The sequence below is a fragment of the Fusarium vanettenii genome, assembly GCF_000151355.1.
Source record: "Fusarium vanettenii 77-13-4 chromosome 5 genomic scaffold NECHAsca_5_chr5_3_0, whole genome shotgun sequence".
NCBI lineage: Eukaryota > Fungi > Ascomycota > Sordariomycetes > Hypocreales > Nectriaceae > Fusarium > Fusarium vanettenii.
This window is the reverse complement of record NW_003315878.1, coordinates 2,428,582-2,455,212: the sequence shown is the minus strand read 5'-3', so window position 1 is coordinate 2,455,212 and position 26,631 is coordinate 2,428,582. Positions and strand designations below refer to the sequence as shown.

The following is a 26,631-nucleotide window of genomic DNA, read 5'->3' as shown; positions in this document are numbered from 1 at the left end:
TATCACTCTGACCCCTGATCTACTTGCCATTCCTTGTCAGGGCCTTGTAACACAGTGCTGAGCGCATGATTATAGAATCTCTCGTAAGTCACCTCCCAACTCTCAGTATAATTGGGGACAAATCCAGCAATCTCAACCGGTAATGCCAACCCCAGGAGGCCGTATATCTTGTCGTGCGGATCTGTTGACTGCCTATGTCGCATCTGGTGCACAATGTCCAGGAACGTGGCATGCGGGCTCACACCGGCTAGCTTGTCCATGTATGCAACCGTCTGCTCTAGGAGCTCTCGGAGAGGACGCATGTCAATACTTTTGAGCTTTTTGTTTTTCTGCCAGGCGGGGGAAATCTCAAGTAGCTTGATCCGCGTGAGAAACCTGCGAGTGCCTTCATTGCCACCCCACTCAAATGCTGTTTCTCCGACTTGCATCTTGACAGCTTGTCCCAACGCGGCTTCCTGCACGACCCAGATGCGGCTGAAATACGGACGTTGTAAGATGTCTTTCAGGCCCAGGGCGATCTCATCTGTAGTCATCAAGTTCCAAGGGGACTTGTCGTCGAATGGCCGGTTCCCGGTGAGAAAGGAGATGATCTCGGTACCAGCCCTTGACGGCTGGATCATTTTCTTCTTATGCCCACTAATGCCCTGTTTCAGACACTTGAATGATGCCATGAGGAAAGAGGCCCAGCCGTCAACGGCTGGCGTTGAAATCATCTTAGCTCTTGACGGCTTGGTTTCTTCTCCAAGCCAAGCGTACACCATTTTGGCATCTTGATAGATTCTGGTCATGAGCATCACCTGACTTGTCTTCTCATCATTGTCTTCTTGATTGATGCATATTGCATCCGCCCACAACACGGTTGGTGTGTCGCAAGATCGTAGGGATTGGAGAGCCGAGAACAGGCTCTCCCCGATAGGGACGCATGCGTCTCTGAGATTCAGTTCTTTTCTTCTCCCCGGTCTGCCCCAGACGTAGGATAAGGCGGTATATTGTCCCCGAACGTTGTCTAGATTGGCCTCCTCCAGGCGTGCGACCAGAGGATCTGACCTTGCGCCCGGGTTCAGCGTCAAGAGCCTGATGGCCTGTCTCGTGTCGTCGAGAGGTCGATAAAGCGTCTAGAACCACCAATCTGTCAGTGGACGTCAATGTCATTTGTCAGGGAGCTTTTAACTTGCTTGCAATTTTGCCATCGTAAACCTCTGAGAACCACCAAAAGGCTGGGTAGGTGCAAAACCAGGACAAACAAATCACGTCGCATATCTCCTTATCTCACGCTCTTTACATCCTCAAGTCATGCGCTTCACCGTTGACGTGAAGCTAGCACAGCCCACACCACAGCCTCCACCAAATGTGCCGTAGGGGCATCTTATCACTGGCCATTGATCAGCCATTCGCCACTAGAGGCATTCTAGGGGGACCAGGGCCTGGGGCTTAGCCTGTACTCCGCCTACCTTGCGAAACGAGAAGGCTTTCTGAGGGTTCTCTAGAAACCAATCACTCCATTTTCATGACTGTGGTTACTCTTAAATCTGTCATACGTATCATCCCCTTCCATGAAGCAACTGTCATCAGCAGAATCGCGTGCGACTGCAAGACAACGAGGTTCAAGGATTGTAATCAGGGCTGGTATTTGTGGAGTTCCTCACCCGCTATGATTGGCTTATGAGAGGACGTCAGGGGGCTCCTGATGCTTCGGAGGTTCAGTTTGAACCCCGCTTCGCTTGGAAACTTCAACACCAGAACGATACTCAACGCGAGAAACCAGGGAGTAAGCCAGGCGGTTCTAGCCCTTTTACTTACTTAATCCTCATCCTGGGATGAGCTGTGCGACAGGTTACGAGTAACAGAGAACATCCATCAACACATAACGCGTCTCCCACATCAACACGATCCCTAACAAAATGGCAGGGCTATCAGCCGCAACCCCTTGCGCGACCTGCCATTCACTAGCCCTCGGAGATGAATACATGAATGAAGGCTTGAAACTCGCGCTTTCCGACCTTCAAGAATCTGCACTCAAGACTGGTGCTTGTGCTGCTTGCGCGCTTTTGTGGAAAGCTGTGTCGGCGGCTCTGAAGCAGGAAACGTCCAAGCCTCATGTTCTGTACGAATCCATACTCATCGAACACAAGCCACCAAAGCACCCTGGACCCATGGTCGTGCATCTTTACCCTGATCCTGTTGCATATGGAGTCACAGAAAAGGTTCTCCAGCTGTACACCTTAGAAGGTAAGAGACCTACGCTGCATTCGATTGTTCCAACGCGATAACCAATGACCGATTCTATAGGCGAGGTCCTGGCCCCGTGGGATCTAATTGGCCGAGGTTTTCAGATCCCGGAATATGGCCTGTCTCCAAGCTGTGTGGCATTGGCCCGCGAGTGGCTCGACATGTGCGTGAACGCAGAAGGAAAACACGCAAACTGCACCAAGGCTACTGTTCCGGTGCTTCCAACACGTGTCATAGCAGTTGGGAATGATCAAGTCCAGCCCCGGCTAGTGATAGCTGAACCTGACCAACAAGCATACTACGCAGCTCTCAGTCACTGCTGGGGAGGAAGCACACCGACCAAGACTACTACCTCCAATGTTGAGGACTACACCACTTCCCTGCCAGCCGATCTTCCAAAGACTTTTCTCGACGCCATCAAGGTAGCTCGAGTACTTGAAATTCCTTACCTTTGGATAGATTCGCTCTGCATCATTCAGGACTCTGCCGAGGACTGGCAACAAGAGGCTTCCAGAATGGCCCAAGTCTATGCCAACGCCTACGTCACCATATTTGCAGATGCCGCGCCTGACAGCACGTCTGGTTTCCTCGATCCTCCATCACGCAATGTCACACCGAGATTTAATGTCCCATTCAAAACACAGGACCTGGAGGAAGGCGTCCTTCATATACGATCACGGGGATTCCTGGCAGAGGAGCTCCCATTCCACGCCTGGACTACTAAAGGTGGCAAAGGTCGGAGCCATTTGTCGACCAGAGGCTGGGTGTTTCAAGAACGGCTACTCTCACCGCGCACCCTGCACTTCTCAAGTAACGAGATGGCTTGGGAGTGCAGGTCTGTCTGTGAATGCGAATGCTCAGCAACTTCTCTACGGACACTTCGCACCACCAGCGTCATCAAGCATTTCCTGTATCCCCAGAGCATCGATGTCTCCAAGGTTCAGGCCAGCTGGAGATCGGACATTGTGCCGGCATACACGCAGCTTAGTCTCACCTTCTCAACAGACAGACTGCCTGCCATCGAAGGACTGGCGACCGCGGCTGGTAAGCTGAGAAGCGATGACGAATACGTTTTTGGCCTGTGGCGAAACAGCATCAAGGCTGACCTCATGTGGCACATACCTCGATCTGGAAGACCCAGTAATAGGATTGTGAATGGAGGTGCACCAACGTGGTCATGGGCATCGCTCACAGGAGAAGCTGCCTACGATACCAAGCGATTAGCTAAAGACTCTGATCTGGCCATCTTGGATGTCGTTACAGGCGAAGGAAACCCTCCCACGTTGCTTGTAAGGGGTCATCTCGTCGAGGTGGAATTGTCCGACAGCGTGTGGGGAAATCCAAGGGTATTCCTGGGCCCAGATGATGAGCTGGCGGTTCTTTGGGATGTCCACGGCCTCGGAAAGAAGTTTGCACACCCATACTTCTTGGTCTGTGGCGCAGATGGCAATGGTCCCTTTGGTTTGCTGCTGGTTGCAGGACTGTCAGCTGACACGAGCAAGCAATTTCGAAGGGTCGGGTATATCCCAGGGTATCGTATCACGAGGCGGCGTCGTTCATGGTGGAGTGGTGGTTGGGTCAGTCACGTCGAGTCGGTTTCAGATGAGAGTGTGGAAGAGATGTCGGATGAGATGTGGGAGCAAGCGAATGAGGCTGGAGCGGTTGAGTGGACAAAGGAGGTCTTTCGGGGAGACGCTACGACGTTCAAGATCATATGATACAGGCATGAACGGCTAGTCTTGGGAGAAAGGGTCTAAACGTGACGGCTTGATTGGATTTCCGTTCTTATTCCTGTCAATATTGAAATGGGGCAGCATAGGTTATCGCCACAAGGGATCGATGCCGTTACGAGAGTGTTGGCCTTGTTGCCAGTCGATCCACCCAAAGTCACACCCGTTCTTCTCAAGGCCTCGATGAAGAAGGCCAAGATAGGTAGTCATGAGATCGTCTGGGCTGAACGAAATGGGCATCTGGCGTTAGTATCGTGGCCTGGAACTTCCACCACCTCCTTGTATTCATCTTTGAATGCATGTAGCCGTTGGTCGGATGGTCGTTGAGCGCAAGGTTGAGCCGTCTCTGTCCTCAAAATGTCTATCGGAGGACGATTCGTATCCGATCCAGGCCTCGGTCAGGACAGGGAACCAATACTTCTCTCCTGGTACAATTGCTCGCGTGCTCGCAATAGGGCGGTCCACGTATTGGTACGATCCCAGGACGCTCCGATCAAAGCCGAAAATGGGTCTTGTGACACTTCAATGTGATGTGTCAAGTGAAGCAGGTTAGCCCATAGCTTAATTAAAGGAGCCATTCCAAAAAACGAGTAGTCACTCTTGTCAAACCGCGGAATAGTAAACCGCTAACACGCCTAGAATAACCCTACTGCCGGAATTACCCATCGACTTCGTCAACGGGGACCACTCGCTTAAACTATTCGCTATAATCCCCATGGGGCGTAGTTTTGACACGAGACTATTCCCCACTGCCCGAATTAACCTTTGACGCTAGATGCCAGCTGTTGAGCTGAAACGTGCTCTGGTTGGCTAGAGCAGTCCCGCTCAAGGGGCTCGGCTGTGCGGGTTTTAAACCACGGCATTTGGCGATGCCCTCATTTTCAGGGACAAAGAAGAGAGGTATACTACTCCGTCCCCTGACTCCGAAGCCTACCCTGGCCACAAAAGAGTAGATTGAAGAGGGAGACACTTGTCGGTCCGATAATTCTTTTGACCAAGCCTGCTTCTCACAACTTCCTGCATGGTGCTACGACCTGGACCCCTTCGCTGGTACTATCATCAGACTCGACAAGAAAACGAGTCGAGAATCTCCATTGTCGGCCCGATATAGACCCCAGATGGGATCACTCCACGTTTACCTCCACACTTGCCGATCCGGGGTCGCTGCGGAGCGAGAGAGAGAGAGTCTAGGCGCTTTACACAAGTTCGTGAGACTGTTGTTATAAAAGGGAAACTTGAGGACGAGATCAAGTGTTGGAGGAAACCATCATCACTCAATCACCCACACTAGAATTCAATTCATCCTTCTTGGCTCAAAGTACTTCATTCATCCCCGTCATGGACGAGTCCAAAGAAAAGTCCCATCACCATGAGGGCGACAACGCCGCCCAGAATCACCCTGCAAATCCAGGCGTCACCGTTGGCCTGTCCCCAGTTGACGACATGCTCAGGGCGGCCGAAGAGGCGGCCTTGCATGAGAAGGATATGTCCATCAGGGAAGCCATCAGAGCTTACCCAAAGGCCATCGCCTTCAGCATGATCGTATCGCTTTGCCTTATCATGGAAGGCTACGACACTGCTTTAGTGGATGCCTTCTTCTCCCTTCCGCAGTTCCGAGAGAGATTCGGCGAACGTCTTGACAACGGGGACTATCAAATCACCGCGTCGTGGATGTCGGGTCTCAAGACTGGCGTCCAAGTTGGCCAGATTCTGGGACTGATGGCTGCTGGCGTTATCGCTGAGAGATACGGCTACAAGAAGACAATCTTGGGATCCCTTTTCCTGCTTATCGGCTTCATCTTCATCTTTTTCTTTGCCTCGCATATTGCCATGCTTTTTATTGCTGGCGTTTTGTGTGGCGTTCCATGGGTATGATCATACGCCTCTTTTGCACAGAGATATCGACCTGACTTTCACAAAAACAGGGAGCTTTCCAGACATTGACGACCACTTATGCGGCCGATGTGACCCCCATTCCACTGCGGCCGGTCCTCACAACATACGTCAACATGTGCTGGGTAATGGGCCAGCTCCTCAGCTCAGGTGTGCTGCGTGGGCTCATTGACCGCCACGATAACTGGGCGTGGCGTATTCCATATGCCATCCAGTGGGCGTTCCCACCTCCCATCATCATTGGCGTTCTACTTGCCCCTGAGAGTCCCACCTGGCTCGTACGCAAGGGCCGCCTCGACGATGCTAGGAAATCTCTGAGGCGGCTGGCCAGCGGACGATCCGAGGACGAGATCAACAACACAGTGGCAATGCTTGTATACACAGACCAAATGGAGAAGGAGTCGGTCGAGGGCGTCTCGTACTTGGACTGCTTCAGGGGCACAAACCTCCGCCGCACTGAAATCGCTTGCATGGTCTGGGCTGCTCAAGTTCTATGCGGCATCTGGTTCGGTGGCAATGTCATTTACTTTCTCCAGCAGGCCGGCTTTGATCCAGCCAGGTCATTCGACTTTGGCATTGGCACCCAAGCCCTTGCGCTGGCCGGCACCATAGGCGCCTGGTTTCTCCTCCCTCACGTGGGGCGCCGAAGACTGTATCTCGTCGGTCTCAGCGTTATGCTCACTGTCCTTCTGGCTGTGGGCTTCATGGGCATCCCAGCCCGCATGGATGCCATTGGCTGGGCTTCAGGCGCCTTGATGATGGTCTTTGTCGTCACGTACGATCTCACCGTTGGCCCAGTCTGCTACTGCCTCGTAGCAGAGATTCCGAGCACACGCCTGCGCATCAAGACTGCGGTCCTGGCCCGCAACACGTACAATGTCATCAGCATCGGGGCCAATTTTCTGAATGCGCCTATCCTCAACCCAGGGGCATGGAATCTCCGTGGCAAGGGAGGGTTCATCTGGGCGGGCCCTTGCGCTGTAGTTCTCGTCTGGACCTTTTTCCGCCTGCCAGAAACAAAGGGGCGAGCGATCTCGGAGCTGGATACTCTCTTTGAGAGACGCGTCAGCACAAGGGACTTTGCCAAGACGGAGGTGACCATCTTTGAGCAGAGTCAGAATGAGAAGCTGGGGGTTGAGTAACTGGTCTTCTGACACGAGAGTTCGGGGGTTGCCTTAGAAACTGGGGATTTCTGTGTAATATAACTTTCGTTGCTAGTTAAGTCTACTCTCATTAAGATATAGTAATCTTCTAGAATGACGACGCAAGGATTTCTGGACGATTAAATCGAGTGACGAGCAGTCGGAGATGAGGTCAGTTCACTCGTAGAGCTGCACCGAGTAGCCCAGAAGTGCGTTTCAGCAGATACTTTAGGCTTGTAGCTAACCGAGGTGACCTTAATGCGATGTAGGTCATGAATAACATTCGTAGTTTATACCGGCAGACCCCGAGTCACGAGAGACAAGGCGTAGGATGGCGCGCTTAGCATCGTCGAAGCGATCTATCGGACTAGTAGCTATTACCGGGACTCGGACTGTAGCCTCAAAAGGATATCGTATGATTCCTGCGGGAGGATCTGGCTCGCGAGCAGGGTAGGCGGGTTCTGAGCAAAGAAGAAGCTTGTCTGTCTTGGGCATTTGAAAGCTGGTGCTAGGATAGGACAGGACCTCTCGCCAAACGCCTAAGGAGGGTGTGATACAAGTTTGGGAAGCATTGTCGGACCGACAACGTGACTTGATCGGCATCGACGGCCCCGTCATGGGATCAATGGATCATATCAAAAGCCCGTATCGGTACAGACGGAGAAGTACTCTTGTTTATCGGCTCCCCTCCAGTTGTGCCCCCGCACATCCCCACCGTTCTGAATGAGGGAGCCTTGGCCAACACTGGTTTAAGTACTCGTCTTGTCCAGCAGTGAACTTGCCCAGGCATTTCTCTATCCTACCCATTCCCTTACTTTACATGTCTCGTTTGCAATGACTGTCACTACGACATATACCGCCGCGCCGACACGGAAGTCGCAGGGCTTCCATCCTCGACCAGAGTATCACCTCAAGGCCCCGCAGGGATGGATGAACGACCCCTGCGCTCCAGCCTTTGATCCAACGACAGGCACATATCACATCTTCTATCAATGTAAGAGAAAATGTTTCTCTCTATATATATACTCTAACACCGTTAGGGAACCCTCGGTCTTGTGAATGGGGCCACATCTGCTGGGGTCATGCCACTAGCCCTGACGGCCTACGTTGGAAGCACAGCACAGCCAACCCAACACTCCAACCCAGTGAGCCATATGATAACAAGGGCATCTGGACAGGTTGTCTATGGCCAACTGGGCCTAAAGGCGAGAAGGACCAGCTCACGGTTATCTACTCATCCATCACATGCCTCGACATTCACTGGACCCGTGAGCATGTCCGTGGCTCCGAAGGCGTATCGTTGGCGACGTCTACGGACAACGGAAAGACGTGGAGGAAGAGCGACCTAAACCCCATCGTTAAGAATGAGCCGGAAGGCCTCAGGGTGACAGGCTTCAGGGACCCGTTCCTTGCGACTTGGCCTGCTCTTGATGAGATTCAAGGCGAGAAGAGCCTCTATGGGATTCTTTCAGGCGGGATTGCCGGCAAGACCCCAACCATCTTCATCTACGCCGTCTCCCCGACCGACCTTGCCGAGTGGAAATACATGGGACCCCTAGTTGATCTTGCCCCTGGCTTCCGTGTCCCCGGGCCTTGGACAGGCGACTTTGGCGTCAACTGGGAGTGTGTTAACTACATGACCTTGCGAGGCGACACTGAAGAGCGCGACTTTCTCCTTATGGGGACGGAGGGAGGTCACAAGCGCAGCGATAAGGAGAGAAAGCCTGATGAGCTTTTCGCGTGGTGCCTCTGGCTCGCTGGCTCTCTCGAGCAGACTGCAGAAGGCCCGAGGTTAAGGCATGACTTTGACGGGATCCTGGATCACGGAACCTTGTACGCGCCAAACTCGTATGAGCATCCCGTCACAAAGAAGAGGATCGCGTTCGGATGGATCAAGGAGGAAGAGCTCACGCTGGCTCGGCGTGAGGCTAAGGGCTGGACGGGATACCTGTCGCTTCCCAGGGAGCTCTTCTTGTACACCGCAACAAACGTGGCCAGGGGCTTAAAGTCGTCGTTGAATGAGATCCGCTCTATCAAAGCGATCCCCGACGCCTCGGGGGCCAACACCATACAGACGCTCGGCATCCGGCCGCTCGACGACCTGTACCTCCTCCGGCCCTCTCGACCAGACGAGTGGTCAGCCATTGGCAGTTCTGATACTTCAGGTATCTTGAAACATCACACTCGCTCGACGAGCTGGGAGCTGGAAGCCCTCATCAACTTACACGCCCCGCACCCCCGGCTCGTAGGCTTCCACATCTGTCACAACACTGATACCTCGCTGCGGGCTAGCATCTCCTTTGACACGCAAGAGGAGAGAATTGTGGTGGACAGGAGCGCGTCGAACCACGAACCTGACATTCGAAAAGATACTCAATCGGGGGCGTTCACACTCTTCTACACCCGCGATGAGGGGCGCGAGACGCTGGAGCCGCTCAGGCTACGCATCTTCCGAGATGGAGATACGCTGGAAATCTTTGCGAATGATCGGTTCGCGCTGAGCACGACAGTCTGTGTAGATGAGACGTGTGGGGGGCTCAGCTGGTTTGTCGAGGGCGGTGGCGGTGCGGAGAGCGTGTTTGAGACGATTCGGCTATGGGATGGTCTCGAGTGAGAAGATAGGAGAGACCGAGAGCAATGTTAGGAGTTAGTCCGTCTAGTGTTTAAGTTTTTATCACCGACATAGTTATACCTCGTCCAGTTAACAGGAGTAGGTATCTTTGATCATCCTTTCGCGAACCTCCAGTGATCCGCCGAGAATAAAGTGCACCTCCAAGATTACAGTGATAGGGACTGTTTACGGTGTCATCGTTCGCTTGTCACCCAACATATGTACTCAAATTTTCATGCTCGCTTTGAGGGCAGCCTCTACTGAGCTGCTTGCGTCATGGCAAGGCGTCTACGCAATCTTTTCGGCAATCCAGAAACTCCTCCATATCAAACGCAACGCAAACTGTAGCCCGGCAACATGGTTTGGTCCGCACTTTGCACAGGGTGCCCTCAACGCTACCGTGGCCTTCGAAGGCTCGGTCCCCGAGGAGATCATAGAATTCATCCGTGAAGAATCGGCGGGGAGTATAGTCCGATCCCGCCCCGAAATGCACAGGGCTGGGGCCGAAGAGATGGCCCGCCGCATTGAAACGACCAAGACTCAAATCACAGACTTGTACAAATCTGTCAACAGGTACAACCCTCATTTCTGGAGATTGATGCTGGATGATCCCTACTCCGCTGCCGCCTCGAGACCCATCTCGTACTCGCCCAAGTCAGAGGAGGAGGCCTGTCTGGTTACTTTCTATAGCTTGGCCTCGTGGATTGAGACGTATCGGTCGTTTGATATAATGCGGGATATAATCGAAAAGACATGAGCAAGAAACGGGGGGGAGACATACCTGAGTGCGAATATGGGAAGCGGTAGATCGGGTCGAGGAAAGATTGGCAAATGCGGCGCACGATTTTCAGACCTTCTAGAGGCATAGTTGGGTGCATGTCATGTAATCGCTCAATTAAATGCAGATCCTATACGTAATTCTTTTATCCAATGTCTTTACACCTTTTAACTCGCTAATCTTTTCGGATCCTGCAACCTAGCCAGTTCCAATAGTAGCCTGTAGGTATAGACGGTCATATCGACCTGCCTCAGAGATCTTGAAAACCAGTCTCTTCCCTGTTCCGCAATAGTCTTAGCTGTTTTTTGTCCCTCTTCAGTTGAAGTGAGGTAGGAGACAAGCTCGGGAAGCTCCTCGAGACTTTGGCTGACGGGCACGTAGTGAACCCAGGGCATCAATCGCTCGTCGTGCCATTCTCGAAATATGGTCTGCTTTAACGGTACTGAGTTTGATGCCAGAAGCTTGTAGTAACGCCCGCTTATTCCGTTTCCGTCCGTGTCGAACACGAGCCGTGATCGAAGTGCCTCGTCCTTGTCTGCCCAAGATTTAGTCTTGAAGTAGGTGCTCTGATCTCTGCAGTATTGTCTTTCACATTGGAAGATCCTAGTGAAGGCAACATCAAATAACCGACTGTTGAGGAAAGTCGAGTATACATGTCCAAGCATGCCGTTCTTTTGTCTTAGATAAGAGTGTGGCTTCCGTTCCAGGTTCTGAGCCAAGGCCACAAATCTCTGTCGTTGGTGGTGTCGCCATTCGTCATCGAGGACAAATCCACCTGTTGTTGAGCCAGCCCAGTACAAGTTGTTCCATTTACTCTCCCATTTTACATCGGTCAAGACGTCGTATTGGAACTCTTTTTCGATGTATGCTGGACTTGGGAAGAGAATGTCGCCCATTGTTGAAGGAGCACCTGTCGACAGTATCGGCACCAATCCTTCGACGAGGTGAAAGGTTTTCGGACTCATGAGAAAGCCGTGCATATTTTCGTACTCGGGGTGTTGACACAAGTCCTTCGCCGAGAAATGGTTTTTGACAAACGGCATGTTGAATGTTTCTACCGCAGGCTCAGGGTAAGAACTGCCGGCTTTTCTCTGTGAATAGACACAAGGGAAGCTGAGCCTTTCCCAAGTTGACCTCTTGGACATGTCGATCGAACTAAACTTTGCTGTTGGGTTGGGGGGAATAAGAACCCTTGGTTCGTCAAAGTGGTTGATGAGAAACTTGACGTCTGGAAGCTCTCCGGGAAGCTCGCCCAAGAGGGTGTCGAAAAGAAGACTGTAGTGTCTATCAAAAGTCCGGTAAGGGTGCTGGCACTTGGTTTTGGCTTCCTTTCCTGAAAAGTCGCAGAGCCAAACCTCGCTGCGTGGTGTTCCCTTCATCTTTGCCATCACATTGAGCACCTCCTGGCCACTCAGTTTCCAAAAAGGCGAAACAATGTCGTAAATCATGTCATATTCATCAATAATCGGCGATTGATTTGACTCTGCAAACCTGAACCAGGCATCGAAACCTGGCGGCGGCTCTTGGTGGTATCGTCGTCGATATTCGTCGCTAGCGGCTTCATAGCTTTTCGACTGGTTTCGGAGAAGCTGTTCGAAGTTGCCCGTTGCGTGACGAACCAACGCTTCAACTGGGTGCACCGGCATTGCCATAGAGCTATTCAGTGAAGAGGGTTGTGCATTTCGAATCGCCCAGATATTGGAAAGATATGGAAGAAGAGAGAGGAGAAAAAAGCCCCAGAGAATTGATTTTCCCTTGGGCTGGCCCGGAACCAAGTGAATGGTTTGGCAGAGCGCAAATAATGACACCATGACATGGCATAGAGCTCGTATCTCCGATGATTCTCGGAAAGGATTGCTCGTGGCTGCGATGGCAAAAGTCCCTATCGTGGTGGCCATCAACCACGAGGTGTTTCGGGTCTGGAGGTGTCAGTAAGATGTTACTAGTACTTGACAACGGGGCATTACTAACAAGCTGAATCATAAAGAACCATGATGAAGCTTTGGAAAATCCCAAGAGAAGGACGTAGAAAACAGAACTTGTAAGAAGACCCAATGCAATGGATTGGATCCCCAGGCCCACCACCAGGAGAGCCACCACCCGTATCGAAACTCCAGTTATAGATGCTTCAATGTCTACGACCGGCATCTGGTAAGGGCCATCTTTAGGTCTAGCTGTAAGAGCGCCGTAGACAATGAGAAGGGCGACTACGAGAATGCTGGACAACAATGACTTGAAGAGGTCACCATTCGATAAGGAGAGTGCGGCAACAGAAGCCACTAGAGTCACTCCCCATCCTGAATAGACCAGAGGAGAGAGGGGATAAGCATCGGTGGCTGGCAAGACGGGAGGCTTGTGTCCAAGATGCCTCTGGATTATGAAAAGCAGTGGCGTTAGGGCCGGCTACAAATTGTCAGTGAGTGGAAACATGATTGCGCAGGGTCCCTCTTACAAAAAGGGCGAGGGAACTACACTCGGCCCTGTAAAAAGAAGCGCCTGCTATTCCAGCAGCAACAATCCATTGTAGACCTGATGAAGCCGTCTGAGCTCCCAGGTCACCAAAAGGAGTGGATGCGGAGACTTTTGAAGGGGGTGTGCGTTGGGAGTGCTTGATCAGAACTGGGAGCGTCGCCCAGCAAAGAAGCTCGGAAAAGAGCTCTGGACGTCGCGAGGATAGATGCTCCTTTAATATCGAAGAAGCCACAGCAGCGGCCGATAATGCAACAAGAGGGTCAACGACTCTGAGGACTGTTGTGCGCATTTTTGTGACGGGGGGTGGTCGACGAGGCTACTCCATCAACGCGAGAGAGAATGAATGCAAGTAAGAAAAACACAGATGCATGGAAATCAGGCTCATGTTTGAGCGAATAGCACAGCCTCATTGAAATTGCATGGTTTTCAGATGCCCAGTCTTCTTGGTACCAATTATTTGGCAGCAGGCCAACAGGCCAAGAACCAACATGCATAAAAAACCGAGGCAGCCTAATGTCACACAAACTCGTATCCCATTGAAGGAGCACTCGGTAATCTATGTACTACTCGTATACGGAGTCCTTAGCACGTGGTCGTTGCTGGCTGGGAAAAGGGCGCATGGAGGATGAATCCTTCGATGGACAGCCAACATCGTATTGGACCCCGTGTCGCTGCGTCTCCTCTAGCCCGACCACCCGGCAATCTCGAGCCGAGAACCGTCGGGTGATGCGGGGCGTCGTAGGTTGCGCGTCTCAGACAATTTGTTCCTTGGTCTGGACTCTGGAGGCGCAGCAAGGAGAAAGTGATTGGTTTAGAGTACGACGGCACCTTTGTGGCGGCAAGGGGTCATCCAGTTAAGCCAACAGCAGCAGGAAAAAACACACTTGGCTCATTTCTTGGACTCCCTTGGCCTACCGTACTCAAAAGACTCCTTGATGATAATGCGCTTGGCAATTGATTGGCAAGCGGCGCATGCTGCCAGAGTCGGTAAGCTTCGTCTTGGTAATGACGTTTGGAATTGAAAAGAAGCAATGAATGATCGACGCGACAGCACGGACGCTACCCCAAGAGGCTAGCCCTGTCTGCCAAGCGCTAACAGAGATGAGCAACAAGGGCGTTTCTGCGGCATTCCTCCCCTCACCCTGTACCTGGCGGGTACGATTACCCTCTGAACAGTTTATCGAAGTTATGGTTGAGTTGGATGCTCCACATGCTGTTAAGAAAAGCGACGAGCCAAGAGCGTGTATGGGGCTCACTAGCAACGGTGACGAGTAACATTTGTAGATTTGCCGACGTGCCAATGTTTCGTGCCGCCGCTGTAGATTAAGCTTAATGGTAGGTCACTTACTCCATACCAGGGGAGGAAATAGAGGCATCACCATCTATGTACCGTTATAAAGAATGCTTGTTCATAGGATACAGGTCTGGGGTATGAACTACTTTATCAAATATAAATATGGAAAGCTATTGCAGGTCATCTAACCATGAGTCAACTAGCATTACTTGTGGGGAGAAGTTGCGAGTGATGGGATGATCTTGAGATTATGCAAATCGCTGTTAAACAAAGAACTCCCAAAAAAATATTAACAATAATAGGAACTTAAGGACATAGCATTAAAATACTATATAAACTATACACTAGAGAGCAAAGCGCCTCACTATGACAATAATCTTGAGTACCGTGTAAACGTCAGCAAGAAAAACATGTGAAGGCCTATCACTAAAAACAGGGTCCAGCAAAGAATCCAAAAGACGGTCTCGCTGCTCGCAATATCGCGTACAAAATCCTGGGAAAGGCCTTGCCATGATCCACGCCGGCAGCCAACCAACGATCCAAAGTGAGAGAATGCCAGCAACCAGGCATACCAACCATCCCACCCAAGTCAGCCATGAAATGTACCATTTTCCATTGGCGCTGTGCCACTCGGAAAACGTCAGGAATATGAATCCGGGGACGGAAAAGGGATAAAACAAGCTGAGGGCTGCAGGTATTCCTAGTACGACGAAAAACACGACATGGCTGGTGCGAAAGAGTCGCTGTCTGACAAGTCCCTGGTCCACGGCGGGTATCGGTTGTTGAATCTCATCAATCAACCTGGCGTAGGACATTATTTCCTGGCTTCTTTCCAAGATCGAATGCGGAGGATTCAAGCGCAGTGCCGCTAGAGAGATGAGCTCGAACGCGAAGAGGGGAATCGCGTATAATACTACTAGCAGCGTAAGGTCCAGTGGTGTTTTGGTCGTGAAGGCTTCCGTAAATGTTATAATAGCTAGTGTGAGGTAAAGAGTTCGAGCTGGTCCAAAGGTTTGCAAGTGATCTAGAGCCTCTTGCAAAGACTCACTGCCACCAGGTGTGCTTGTTGGGCCAGTCCCGTCATTGTCCCTGTATTCAGGCTTCTCCCACCATGGTTCCTCCTTGGAAGTGTAGTAACGACAAATTAGTGTCGCCGTAACTGCTTCTCTCAGGGACCTTTTATGTATCATGGTGCTTTGAGCGGCTGCAATGAGAGTCGGGATGAGGTCGACCAGGCCAATTTCCGGTGCAAGTCTGTAGAACCGGGACCGCTTCTGGTAGACTAAAGACCCAGGCATGTGAAGGGCTGATACAACGGCGAGAACTAGGATCATTCGAATGGCCCGAATAGAGGCATATTGATCGTCGCATTTCTCGGTGACGTCGGGAGTCGGGGCCGGAGTCGCATTTGAAGCTTCCAAGGTGGATGTCGGTTCGAGAGAGATGCCACTCGTAGTCTCCGAAGCTAGGCTAGCAGTAACGGTAGTGAAAGTGGCGAGTAGGAAGAAGAACATAAAACCCGGGCTTGTGTTCATTGTGCATCTGCCGGATGATGTGGTGCTTTTGGGCTAGGGTTCATGGTTTGACGGTACCAAGAAGATCGCGAGAAATAGCCTCGAATGGACGCTGCAATGGTTCTAAACCACAATATATTTACGTGGAATAGTATTATACTTTTTGGGCAATGATATCGCGCAATTAGGCAGAGTCGCCCGGCTTGTGGGTGGAATGAGGCTATGCATGTACACAGCCCCGCAGGCTGAACCCCAAGGCACACGCTTGTCGATCTCGAGTTTATCAGAAGATTGGACTTGATTAAGCCTTGTTGCAACTTCTTGCGCTTTCAGTTCATTTTGACCTACATCTTTTATCCCATGCTCTTGGTGAAGGCGTTCCCACGACATGATGAGCAATGGAGGTCTCTTTCGAATTCAGTGCCTGGATCATCAACTTTTATTACGCCAGCTGGCTCAACGAGACAAGTTGGGATGAGCCGGAAGCTGATTCGCCTAAATTTGACGATTGCGAACCTCCTCTGCTTCTGTCGCCAACCTTGGTTATCTGGCTAGTCCTTGTGCCAGCCCTCGCAAGCGCTGCCCAGCTCCCTGGATCTCTTCTATATCATGGCCACTCCACCCTTTATCGCCTGTCGCCAATCTCCGGTCTAGCTGACTGCTTTACCACATACACGTTGGTAGGGAAAGCGTTGGCTAAGGGGCATTCTTGGCGACAGTCCATCGTTGGAGTCCTTCTCTTGAGACAAGGGATAGGACACAACGACCTTTGGTGGAGGAAATTCAACCTTTATGGAAAGACACGCAGCGAGGGGTCTGTCTGCACATCGGATGCCGGAGATGAAGACGAAACTGCCACTCTCGCACCTACAGAGTCATCAGACGACTGGCTCAACCACGACACCGAGGAATTACATCTCAGACTCGCACTCGCTCGAACCACAGAGCCAATTACCCCTGAAAGAATAGCCGGGTCTATTCTCGTGCTTTTCTTGTTCGTTCAAGCCGTTGCCTTTGTTGTGCTGGTTCCTACCGTGTCATTCTTGACGGCGTCTGCCATACTTGGTTTGGTATATACTGGCAGCCTTTGCATGTTCGAAATGTTAGTTTGGAGCATGGCACTCAGCGCATCTATGCATTCCATTGCTGAGATGCCCTGGGGAAATGCGATCGAACTTCTTTGTACCTTGGACCCTGGGGATGGTCCCCTTTCCCTCACTCAAGACACAACGGGTAGCCAAGAATTGAACTCAGACATCGAGCTCGAGTCTTGTCACTCCCAGGATATGAACGACAGCCAGTATACCAAGCCAAGGATGCAGGGGACCCCAGCTTGGGGTATAGAGACCAAGCTGATATCAGGCCTCTTTGGGCTGATCGAAGCTTCTGCTTGGATCGTAATCACCTATGCGGCGTGGAAGGTGAAGCCCCGGCTTTTGTTCCCGGCGGCGGCAACAGCAATCTTGATCAACCTGGGTCTGATGATAAATTGCCTGTTTCCTAGGATCGTGGATGTGCGATTGGGGATAATCCGGCGGTTAGATCTATCCGACCAGGAAACAAACACTGCGGTCCGCGTTGGCATCGCCGCTCTTCGCTGGCTGCTTACGAAAGCCACAATAGCCAACTTCATTGCTGTTGCATGGCTTGGGCTAATGGTTGCCATATTTATCTTGGGGAAGGCTGAAGGATGGCCTGTAGACGAAGGCAAGGAGCCCACTACGCTGCCACAATGGTTGGTTGGGCTGGCTGGTTCATGATCTCGGGGGAGGTTAGACTAATGCAGGCTTCTCTTAAGACGTGATGCTGTTAGTTTGAACAGAATTGTCATTTCTGCCCGTTTGGCTACTTGCTCCAATACCTCCACTTCGCCTGACGATGCAAATTGATATCCCCAGATAGAGTCGCCAGAACCATGCCATACAATCCTCCAATCGGCCATTTGCTCAGCCAGGACTCGCTCCACTGCTCCGTACTTTCCCCCTTGGCCTGAACATTGACCTTTACCTTGTCGTATACCGTCGGTAAAGTTGTGGCGGAATACTTCTCCCTCAGAGCTTGATACCACCCATAGTCGTATAGGTTCCAGAACTCGCCTTCTTGGTAATATGTGTGGGCATATAGCCACTTGCGGCCACCAAGAGCCGTGAGTTTGTGTTCCAGATCACGGTTTTTCGAGACGAATTCGTCAAAGTTCTGAGGGCCCCAGCCCCAGACACCAATGTTTAGCATTGGTTGAGATATTTGAGCCTCGCGAGGGGTCTGCTTCTCCATGCTGTCCGAATCCGAGACTTTGCTGTTTGTAACCGGATGGAAAGTTGGCATCGAGCATCCTTTCAAGGGACAGAGCCACAGCGGCCAAATCCCGAGTGAGCGGTCGACCCAGTTGATGAATGTCTCAGCCGTTTCATATGGTAGTGCCAGGTCTTGAACAACAAACTGTGAGGAAATGCGGCTGGCGTGGAGGGCATGATACAGAGTCCGGGTATGCGAGTAGTCGTCAAGAAGCCAACGAAAGAACCTGTTAAACGGGATCGCCTTGAAGTAGGTGTAGCCCTGGCGACCAACCCAGAAGCCGCCTCTATCATAGCGGAAGAGATACTCGGTGAGCGGCACGTACTCTGTCACGGTTGATGACGGAGAGAGATTTCGTGTTTTTTCCTGCAGGTGAAGATAGAACCATGGGTCTCCGGGATGACTGAAGGTCTGCACGGGACATTCTGAAGGCTTGACGTTGGTTGCTTCGCCTGTGATGATGACGCCGTGATCTTGTGAATAGACAATGCCGTCAAGGTAATCGATTTCGGTGTTGTCACACTCCCTCTTGATCTCTGAAATGGCCTTTGCAACAGTATCAACTCTGCGGTACGTGGTCTTGACGAATCTCTTGGCATCGATAAGCTGCAACTCCATCGCCGTGGTGATACCGAGTGTCCCTGCAGCGCCGGCAGCGCCGTGGAATAGATCTGGCCTTTCCTGCCGCGATGCCTTGACGATATCACCATTCCCGAGCACCATCTCCACGTAGTTGACAGTTTCGTTGAAGAAGCCGTGGCGGAACGAACTGCTTTCCCCTGACGTCCCCGAGAACCCGCCTCCCGCGGTGATGCCGGGGAACTCCATGACAACGGGAGGAACAAGGCCATACGCAATGGTGGCTTCAACTAGACGATCCATAGGGACGTTGGGCTCCACGATGCAAGTCTGTCGATTGACGTCTACGGCGAGGACGTTTGATAACATGCTGATATCAACAATGTTCTGGTTGGATCCATGGCGGGGACGGGTACTGTTCGAGGAGCCGTGAAACACTCGGTATTTCTCTCCAAGCTTGAAGAATTGGCGGACAGCAGTCGCAATGTCCTCGACTGCTTGGTCATGACGATCCATGGAGAAATGTGTCTTGTCGACGGATTCTGGTATGCGGAGAGAGGGGGGTTTGAGGAATGAAGGTCGCCTGGAGAGGAAGAGGGGCTGCCGCATTTCTTTACAGAAGAGGACAAGTGACAAGACATGATTTTGTTGAGGCGGTGCAACTAGGGAACGTGGTCTCTTTCGGTGCACTACATGCGCGGCGTCACTAGTTGACCAGGGGATGTGACCAAGTGCCTCTTTTTCCTTGGCCAAGACTCTAGCTTGTGTTTCCTGACAGCTCTGTACACCAAGCCACAGGCAATTTTCGTATCAAGATGAGCAGGATAAGCTGCGCTGTGAGTGGACGCAGAGATAGGCACAAGTGCGCAGCCGTTCTGATTGGCTACCTTGCTTCTTCCTGTGCAGAGACGCAGAGACGGCGTGAGACAGTCTCAGCCACCTCAACAGTCCGACCGAGACACATCTTCATACTATTTGGGTCCGGCCTGAGACTTGAGTCGATCAGGCAAGGGGGACAAATCTCGCACCTGCGTCCTTAAATCGTCGGGGATCGTCTTTCGCTCCACAAGATCGGGAGCGAAGCTCCGCTGAGGGGCCATTTCGGTTCAAGCATATGGATTACTATACGATGGATCGAAAGATATGGGGTACAAGACCCGGGGTGATGTATTTGATATGGGGTGAAGAATCTGCTCGATCGATGCTGCCGCAATCCACTTTGGGGCCGAGACTCGTTAATGTCTCTCGATTCATCGAATCTTGAGACAATTGGATGGTTTCTTGGCGGAGAAGAGGAAATTCTCTAATCCTTGCTTACGTCGATGTTAAATGAGCCAAGTGCGGTGGTGGTGACAGGGAGTCCGCAGAGACAGAAAATAAACTCAGCGAATCTTGATGTTTTCACATTTTATGTACGCCAGAGCAAGGCCATGTAACTACGGTAATGGCATCCCTTGGCCTGCTATTGCCGCTTGTCTTGTGGCCACCAAGGCAAGGAACTTGTTTTCAATGCTATCTTGTCTTGGCCGTGTCTAGCACCACATCTCAAAGCGTTTGGATTTTCCATTACCAGATCCCCGGGATAAATCGCCATGGCACGCGCTTACAGTATTCCGTCCATGCAGCACCGTACTTAGCCGAACACCTCTTCTCATCCCGTATACAGCGATGGATGAGCAGCATGGTCATCCATATAGCATAAACCCAGACCACAGTTCGAGTGCTTCCAACCAACGCACATGTGCTGAAGCTGAGAAACAGGTCTCCCACGTAATTGGCGTGCCGTGACCATCCCCACCAACCACTGCACAGAAGTAGACTTTTGTGCTGTTTACCGTCCGAGGTCTTGAATGACGCTACTATGTACTCGGCGGGCTTGCCCCAGATGTTGCATTGCCCAGCAGAGCGGCGGAGCTTGTCCTTCTGGTGGTTGACTGAGCGGAATAGCACATAGCCAGCTAGGCCAAGCGCAAAGAAGAAAGCCAGGTAAGGGGCCGAGGCAGATTTCGGGTACAGACCCAGGTATTGCCCTTGGATAGTGTATGTCGTTGGTAAGAAACAGAAGCAGCCCCATGCGAGGTAAAAGCCGTAATGATCGTGGGCAATGTCGATTGTTCGCAGATACCAAGATTCGTTGACAAAAAAGTCAATCACGTATATGGTTTGGAGAGTCGTGATGAGAATCAGAGAAGGCTCAATGTACTGTTGTGTCTGGTATTGATATGCCATGTTTGAAAAGTCACTAGAGTTTCATATATTAGCAATGGTGATAAACTATGCCGATGTAGGCTTACATCAGTGTCCAGGCGATCATTCCTGGTCTACCATTGCTGAAGAGCTTGAGATCAAAGCTATCGCCAAGTCGCGGGTTCAGCTCGATGCCCATGTAAAAGTCATAGAGCGAGGATCCTAAAGTTTCAGGTTAATATTTGCTGAGCCAGCAATCGCAGATAGGAAAACGCACCACTGAACTTTCTGTCTTCTGGATGAGTAGGTATTATGTATGCCTTCACAAAGGCAAACGTCGAAATGACATATCCAGCCAAGTTCATAGCCCCAATCAAACTGCTCCAGTTTCGAGGTATGAAGCCAGGATCCAATACGCCAGCCAGGCTAAGAACAATGTACAAAACATGAGTTATGATCCAAGCAGACAGGCCATTTATCCGGTAAGATAGAAGATATCCAGCGGGGGTTAGCTGTCCTTTGTATGTATCGCCTGGGAGGTATCGAAACAGCAGGGCCTGTAATCCAACCCAGCACACGATGGCCAATACTCCCTTAATTGTTAGTCGCGGGCCGTATTGGATGCAGATGCTTCAAAAGCCTTCCTTCATGACGGCCTCTGCAAAGAGGGAGAATGACGCGTCATACTGAGCGAGGGTGATAAAGACGCATATCGAGGTAAGCGGCGCAAGAAAGCACGGCGATGCCGCGACAAAGGAGCGAATCCAGGACCTGCCAAACCCAGTGCGACCCCAAACACTTCCACTGAGAGATGGTGCCGACTTCTTTATCGACATGTTGATTGTTGTTGTAGAGGCCGAGTTTGGCCTACCCTCTGCGCGTCGCATGGTGAGATTCCTCGTGTAACCTTGTTTTGCTCTTGCGGCGGGTGTAATCGCACGTTTAATGGCTGGGCTTATATGGGCTGCGTCATCGACTGGCAACCAGCTCCCAAGCATGCATGGTTCACAAGTCACGTCTTGGGCGACACGGAATGTAAAGAGGCTTGGCTAGGCTTGATAGCGTCAATATCTCCGTGGGCCTTGGGATCCGCTCCCCTGAGACTTGCACCGCCAATACGGGTCAAGAGCGATCTCCCGACCTGAGCCAGGGCGCTTAGGTTCAGCCCCGTTCAATGGCCAATTGAAATGGCTCCCCGAGGATAGCTCGGCAAAGCACCGAGACAAGATTCGGTCCGCTTCCAAAGCCACAGATGGTGATGGAGTCTCAGCTCGCCGCGACACGGAACAGCACATCCAGCTGACTTTGTTTGCGGTGATATTGGGCGAATAGCGACGCATTGAGGGCTGAAAAAGAAAGAGTCACCTTTTGTGGCTGGCACGTAGTCTGACTAGGCCGGCAGCCCGGTGGGAATAGTCGATCAAACTATTTAGTTAGCGCTGACCGTTGTCTTCCAGCTGGAAAGAGCGGCAGCAGTGGCTTGAAGAACAACTGGTGCATCACGTGGTGAATATTCTCTGGGCTTGGTCAGTTCTAGGGGGCAGCGAGGTGATGAATATCTGCCTGTGTTCTACAGATCCTGTCACAGTCCTGAACGTCTAGGGCAACTCGGGGATCAGCATGATCGTGGGCCAAGCTCCCGATGGGAGCCAACCTGTGACCACTGATACTCCCAAAGATGAGTCCTTTCATTTGGCTGAGAGCGGCCAGAAGCCACTGCCGACCGTTTCGATCAGAGGCGTCTTTTCCAACAGGGTGGAACCTGTTAACGTTCAAGTTCGCCATCTTGGCGTTGAACTCACAACAGAGACCGTTTGGTCTAAGCTACCGAGAAGGATCACGTCGAGGCCTGACCGCCAGCCCCCGAAAGAGATTCTTCGAGATATCTCAGCCGACTTCCAGCCTCGATCACTGACAGCAATCATTGGGGCCAGTGGATCTGGCAAGACAACTCTCTTGGATGCGTTATCCGACAGACTTGCAAGTCAAGCACGTATAAGCCAGGGAACGACCACCTTCAACGGCCATCACAGGGTTCACAATGTCAGGCACGCCTATGTCACTCAGCAAGACGTTCTCCTCCCTACCCTCACCGTACGAGAGACCCTGAGATACGCTGCCGACTTGCGTCTTCCGTCCTCCGTAACAGCGCTGAAACGTTGTGAATTGGTCGAAGATGTCATCAAGGAGCTGGGCCTGCAGAAGTGCGCCAACACTCGGATTGGGAACAGTAGGAAGCGAGGATGCTCAGGTGGAGAAAGGCGCCGTGTCAGTATTGGAGTCCAGCTTCTCGCAAACCCATCACTTTTGTTCTTGGATGAGCCTACCACTGGCCTTGATGCTGCGAACGCCTTTCAGTTAGTAGCCACACTCCAGGACATGGCTCAGAAAGGGCGCACCATTATCATGACGATCCATCAGCCCCGATCCGAGATATGGTCCCTGCTGGACAATCTGCTTGTCTTGGCCAGCGGAGGACTCGTCTTTTCTGGCCCCATCTCGGAGGCTCTCCCCTGGTTCGAGACCAAGGGCTCCCGCAAGCCCCCGTTTACCAACCCTGCCGACTTTGTCATCGACATATCCTCGATCGACTACCGAAGCCCTCAACTAGAGGAAGAAAGCACAACTCATATCAGCGCCTTGAAGTCAGCCTGGCTGGTTGAGAGTCAGGGTCGTTTCCCTCAACTTGTTAGCGCCGGATGCCCTCTACTTGAATCCCCCTCACAACGAAACACGGGCCAGCACAGATCCCAGCTCCAGCAACTTTGTGTTTTAACTAAACGGACCATCAGAGTCACATACCGAGATCCTCTGGGCATGGCGGCATTCATAATCGAGGCCGTTATCATGGGCCTCGCGGTTGGGTACATGTTTTATGACTTGGGGCGAGACCAAGTTGGCATTCGGTCCCGGCAAGGGTGCTTATATGTTGCTGCAAGTCTACAAGGTTACCTAGTACTCATCTTTGAAACATACCGCATGACTCTCGATATGCCAATATTCGACCGGGAGACATCGGAACGCTGCGTCAGTCCTGTTGCGTTTGTCTTTTCTCGCAGACTTGCGAGGCTATTAACCGAGGACTTACCCGTTCCCATCATCTTTTCCGTTTTGATCTACTTCATGACCGGACTGGACCGTCAGGCCGACAAGTTCTTTACTTTCTTTGCCATCACTCTTCTCAATCACTACATCGCCGTCGCTTGTGCAACGGCATGTGTGGTCGTCAGCAGAAACTTTGCGACTGCAAGTCTTATTGCGAGTCTGATTTATACTCTGCAGAGTCTTGCCTCGGGAATGATCGTCCAAATCGAAACCATTCCCGTCTATGTTCGATGGACTCGTTGGATCACCTACATGGTGTGTGTACCTCTCCCGCTGAATTTCTTCCTGTTCTGACCTTCCCAGTTTTATACCTTTAGCGCCTACGTTGGAAACGAGTTTCAAGGCAGTGTCTATGAATGTCCATTCCGAGATGGCCAGTCAGATCCAAGGTGCACCCGCTACAGTGGTGATTTCGTTATCGAGTCGCTCGGCTTTCCGCAAAACTGGACGGGCATTGCCATAGCTTGTATGGGCGCGTTTGTCATTTTCTTTGTCTCATTTTCAATCCTTGGACTGCAATATCTGAAGCCAACATCGATTGCGAATGCTCGCGCCCCTGTGCCACAAAGGGAGGTTTCTCCAAGCTTGGAAATGACGGCCCAGCAACCAATCGCCAAGGCCAGACGTCTCCCAGTCCGGCTTGAGGAGTTTTCTCTGATATTGAGGACTAAAAGTCTGAAAAGATTCAGAGCTGGTCCAACTGAGAAGATCATACTCAAGCCCATCAACGCAGAGTTTCAACCAGGTGTGCTCAATGTCATTATTGGGCCCTCTGGCAGTGGGAAGTCTTCCCTCCTCAATGCCATAGGAAGAAGGCTTCACAACTCGGCAAGCATCACATATCATCAATCGGGGACAATGAGAGTTGATGGAGTAGAAGTCTCTGATCTGACATTCAGATCTATCTGCTCTTATCTTCGTCAGGATGATGAACTACTCCTTCCTGCCATGACAGTTCGAGAGAGTCTTCGCTACGCAGCCCTGCTTCGCCTCCCGCAGAGTATGACTGTCCAAGATAAACACCAGCGCGCCGCGGAGATTCTTCTCAAGTTGGGTCTGAAGGGCTGTGCAGATACCCTCATCGGGAACGAATCTTTGCGAGGCATATCTGCGGGAGAGAAACGGCGGGTTTCTCTCGCTATCCAGATCCTAACCGACCCCCAAGTCCTTCTGGTGGATGAACCTACTTCGGGACTAGATGCATTCACGGCCAACTCTATCGTGCAACTCTTGCAGAGTCTCGCAGAGGAAGGTCGTACTATCATCATGGCGATTCACCAGCCTCGCTCAGACTTGTATGGACTTTTTGGGAACCTCTTGCTCTTGTCCCATGAAGGATCGCCCGCCTACTGCGGACCGGCGAAAGATATGGTCGACTACCTTCGCGAATGTGGCCACGACTGTCCATCACAAACCAACCCTGCCGATTTTGCTCTGGATATCGTGACGGATCTTGTTCAGCATCGCTCGAGAGGGGGCAAGGTGGAAAGCGGCGATAAGGTGCAAAGATTAACCGAGCTCTGGAAGCAGCGATCCATCCTTGCACAGCGAGAGCTTGCAGAAAGTGACGACGGGCAAAACCGAATCCAGGGGACAAGTCGGGATCTTATCGACTCAAGCTCTGAGAATCAACAACCCCTCGAATCTTCAGTTGTAGACGCCTTATCGGTCCGCGATAGAACGCCACTGTATACCTCACTTCCACTCCTGGTCCGCCGAGCCATTACCAACACTTGTCGACAGCCTCAGCTGGTACTCGCCCGTATCATGCAATCAAGCGGCGTGGCCATCATCTTCACGCTCTTCTTCGCACATCTTGGCCACGACTATCTGTCTATACAAACGCGTCTGGGTTTCTTTCAGCAGTTAGGCGGCTTCTACATCATTGGCATGCTCACCAATGTGGCAATCTATCCTAGTGAGCGGGATGTTGCCTACCGGGAAAGTAGTGATGGCGCATACAGCTTGGACTCATTCCTAACCTCCTATACGCTTGTGGAGCTACCTTTTGAGATCATCAATGCTCTGTTTTTCGGCATCCTTGCTGTATTCGCTATTGGGCTCCCTCACACAGCAGCCACCTATTTCGTTGCATCCTTGGCCTGTTTCAGTGGGCTTTCGTGTGGGGAGAGTCTAGGCATCATGTTCAACACGCTCTTTTCGCACACCGGGTTTGCCATTAACTTGATGGGCGTCATATTGGCCCTGGCTAATAGTATGGCTGGCATATTGTCCCTGGACATGCCACCGCTGTTTGAATATCTGAACTACCTGTCGCCCATACGCTATCAAGTGCGTGGTGTCGCATACTACTCGATGCGAGACTTGTCGTTCGACTGCAACTTTGACAACGACACTTGTCCAATAACATCTGGCGAGCAAGCTCTACGGCTATATAAATTCGATGAGCATCCACTCGTTAGCGTGGTTGGAATGGGGGCTTGTGTTGTTGTGTACCGGCTGCTTGCCTGGGGGTTGTTGGTTATGGTGAGAAGAAGGACTACTAGTTGAGATAGATACTCAAAGGATAGAATACCAAGATCTTCAATTACTAAAGTATTCCCATTTCTTGGACGGGTAATAAACACATGAGCTCTGTTCACTCTGATACAGTTCAATTTCTCTTTGTTCGCTGCTCTATCCTTCTACTTTGCAGCGGACAAGGTCTGTCCTGCTACGGACGCCATAAGCAGGAGGCATTAGGTTGTAAGCATCTGGTGAGAATATGCTCAATGGAGATTGATAAAGGAAAGAAGAGAAAGAGGAGGAAGATGATAGGGAGGAAGAATGGTGGCTCAGGGG

General features: G+C 51.6%; 10 protein-coding genes across 10 annotated transcripts; 5 read left to right on the top strand and 5 right to left on the bottom strand.

Moving 5' to 3' along the window:
- Nucleotides 1–2: 2 nt before the first annotated feature.
- On the bottom strand, nt 3–761 carry NECHADRAFT_80920 (uncharacterized protein; the record flags this gene model as incomplete). Its single annotated transcript, XM_003051002.1, has 1 exon — nt 3–761. The coding sequence occupies one exon, from the start codon at nt 759–761 to the stop codon at nt 3–5; it is 759 nt and encodes a 252-aa protein (XP_003051048.1).
- A 1,140-nt stretch (nt 762–1,901) lies between these two features.
- Nucleotides 1,902–3,947, top strand: NECHADRAFT_80919 (uncharacterized protein; the record flags this gene model as incomplete). Its single annotated transcript, XM_003051412.1, has 2 exons — nt 1,902–2,229; nt 2,290–3,947. 2 exons carry the CDS (start codon nt 1,902–1,904, stop codon nt 3,945–3,947), a joined length of 1,986 nt encoding a protein of 661 aa, XP_003051458.1.
- A 1,455-nt stretch (nt 3,948–5,402) lies between these two features.
- Nucleotides 5,403–6,994, top strand: NECHADRAFT_93944 (uncharacterized protein; the record flags this gene model as incomplete). Its single annotated transcript, XM_003051411.1, has 2 exons — nt 5,403–5,828; nt 5,885–6,994. 2 exons carry the CDS (start codon nt 5,403–5,405, stop codon nt 6,992–6,994), a joined length of 1,536 nt encoding a protein of 511 aa, XP_003051457.1.
- Nucleotides 6,995–7,828: 834 nt separating this feature from the next.
- NECHADRAFT_41174 (uncharacterized protein) lies at nt 7,829–9,608 on the top strand (the record flags this gene model as incomplete). The annotated part of the gene is made up of 2 exons (XM_003051410.1): nt 7,829–7,988; nt 8,035–9,608. 2 exons carry the CDS (start codon nt 7,829–7,831, stop codon nt 9,606–9,608), a joined length of 1,734 nt encoding a protein of 577 aa, XP_003051456.1.
- Nucleotides 9,609–10,495: 887 nt separating this feature from the next.
- Nucleotides 10,496–12,924, bottom strand: NECHADRAFT_69762 (uncharacterized protein). The gene is made up of 3 exons (XM_003051001.1): nt 12,836–12,924; nt 12,355–12,786; nt 10,496–12,302 (listed from the first exon to the last, which is right to left on the bottom strand). The coding sequence occupies exons 2-3, from the start codon at nt 12,529–12,531 to the stop codon at nt 10,551–10,553; spliced, it is 1,929 nt and encodes a 642-aa protein (XP_003051047.1). The 5' UTR covers nt 12,532–12,786; nt 12,836–12,924; the 3' UTR covers nt 10,496–10,550.
- Nucleotides 12,925–14,464: 1,540 nt separating this feature from the next.
- Nucleotides 14,465–15,684, bottom strand: NECHADRAFT_100712 (uncharacterized protein; the record flags this gene model as incomplete). The annotated part of the gene is made up of 2 exons (XM_003051000.1): nt 14,465–15,125; nt 15,198–15,684. 2 exons carry the CDS (start codon nt 15,682–15,684, stop codon nt 14,494–14,496), a joined length of 1,119 nt encoding a protein of 372 aa, XP_003051046.1. The 3' UTR covers nt 14,465–14,493.
- A 377-nt stretch (nt 15,685–16,061) lies between these two features.
- On the top strand, nt 16,062–17,423 carry NECHADRAFT_80914 (uncharacterized protein; the record flags this gene model as incomplete). The annotated part of the gene is made up of 1 exon (XM_003051409.1): nt 16,062–17,423. The coding sequence occupies one exon, from the start codon at nt 16,062–16,064 to the stop codon at nt 17,421–17,423; it is 1,362 nt and encodes a 453-aa protein (XP_003051455.1).
- An 85-nt stretch (nt 17,424–17,508) lies between these two features.
- On the bottom strand, nt 17,509–19,053 carry NECHADRAFT_93941 (uncharacterized protein; the record flags this gene model as incomplete). The annotated part of the gene is made up of 1 exon (XM_003050999.1): nt 17,509–19,053. The coding sequence occupies one exon, from the start codon at nt 19,051–19,053 to the stop codon at nt 17,509–17,511; it is 1,545 nt and encodes a 514-aa protein (XP_003051045.1).
- Nucleotides 19,054–20,103: 1,050 nt separating this feature from the next.
- Nucleotides 20,104–21,560, bottom strand: NECHADRAFT_93940 (uncharacterized protein; the record flags this gene model as incomplete). The annotated part of the gene is made up of 4 exons (XM_003050998.1): nt 20,104–20,779; nt 20,832–20,946; nt 21,002–21,354; nt 21,412–21,560. The coding sequence occupies 4 exons, from the start codon at nt 21,558–21,560 to the stop codon at nt 20,104–20,106; spliced, it is 1,293 nt and encodes a 430-aa protein (XP_003051044.1).
- A 784-nt stretch (nt 21,561–22,344) lies between these two features.
- Nucleotides 22,345–26,340, top strand: NECHADRAFT_40524 (uncharacterized protein; the record flags this gene model as incomplete). Its single annotated transcript, XM_003051408.1, has 2 exons — nt 22,345–24,084; nt 24,133–26,340. 2 exons carry the CDS (start codon nt 22,345–22,347, stop codon nt 26,338–26,340), a joined length of 3,948 nt encoding a protein of 1,315 aa, XP_003051454.1.
- Between the last annotated feature and the right edge of the window lie 291 nt (nt 26,341–26,631).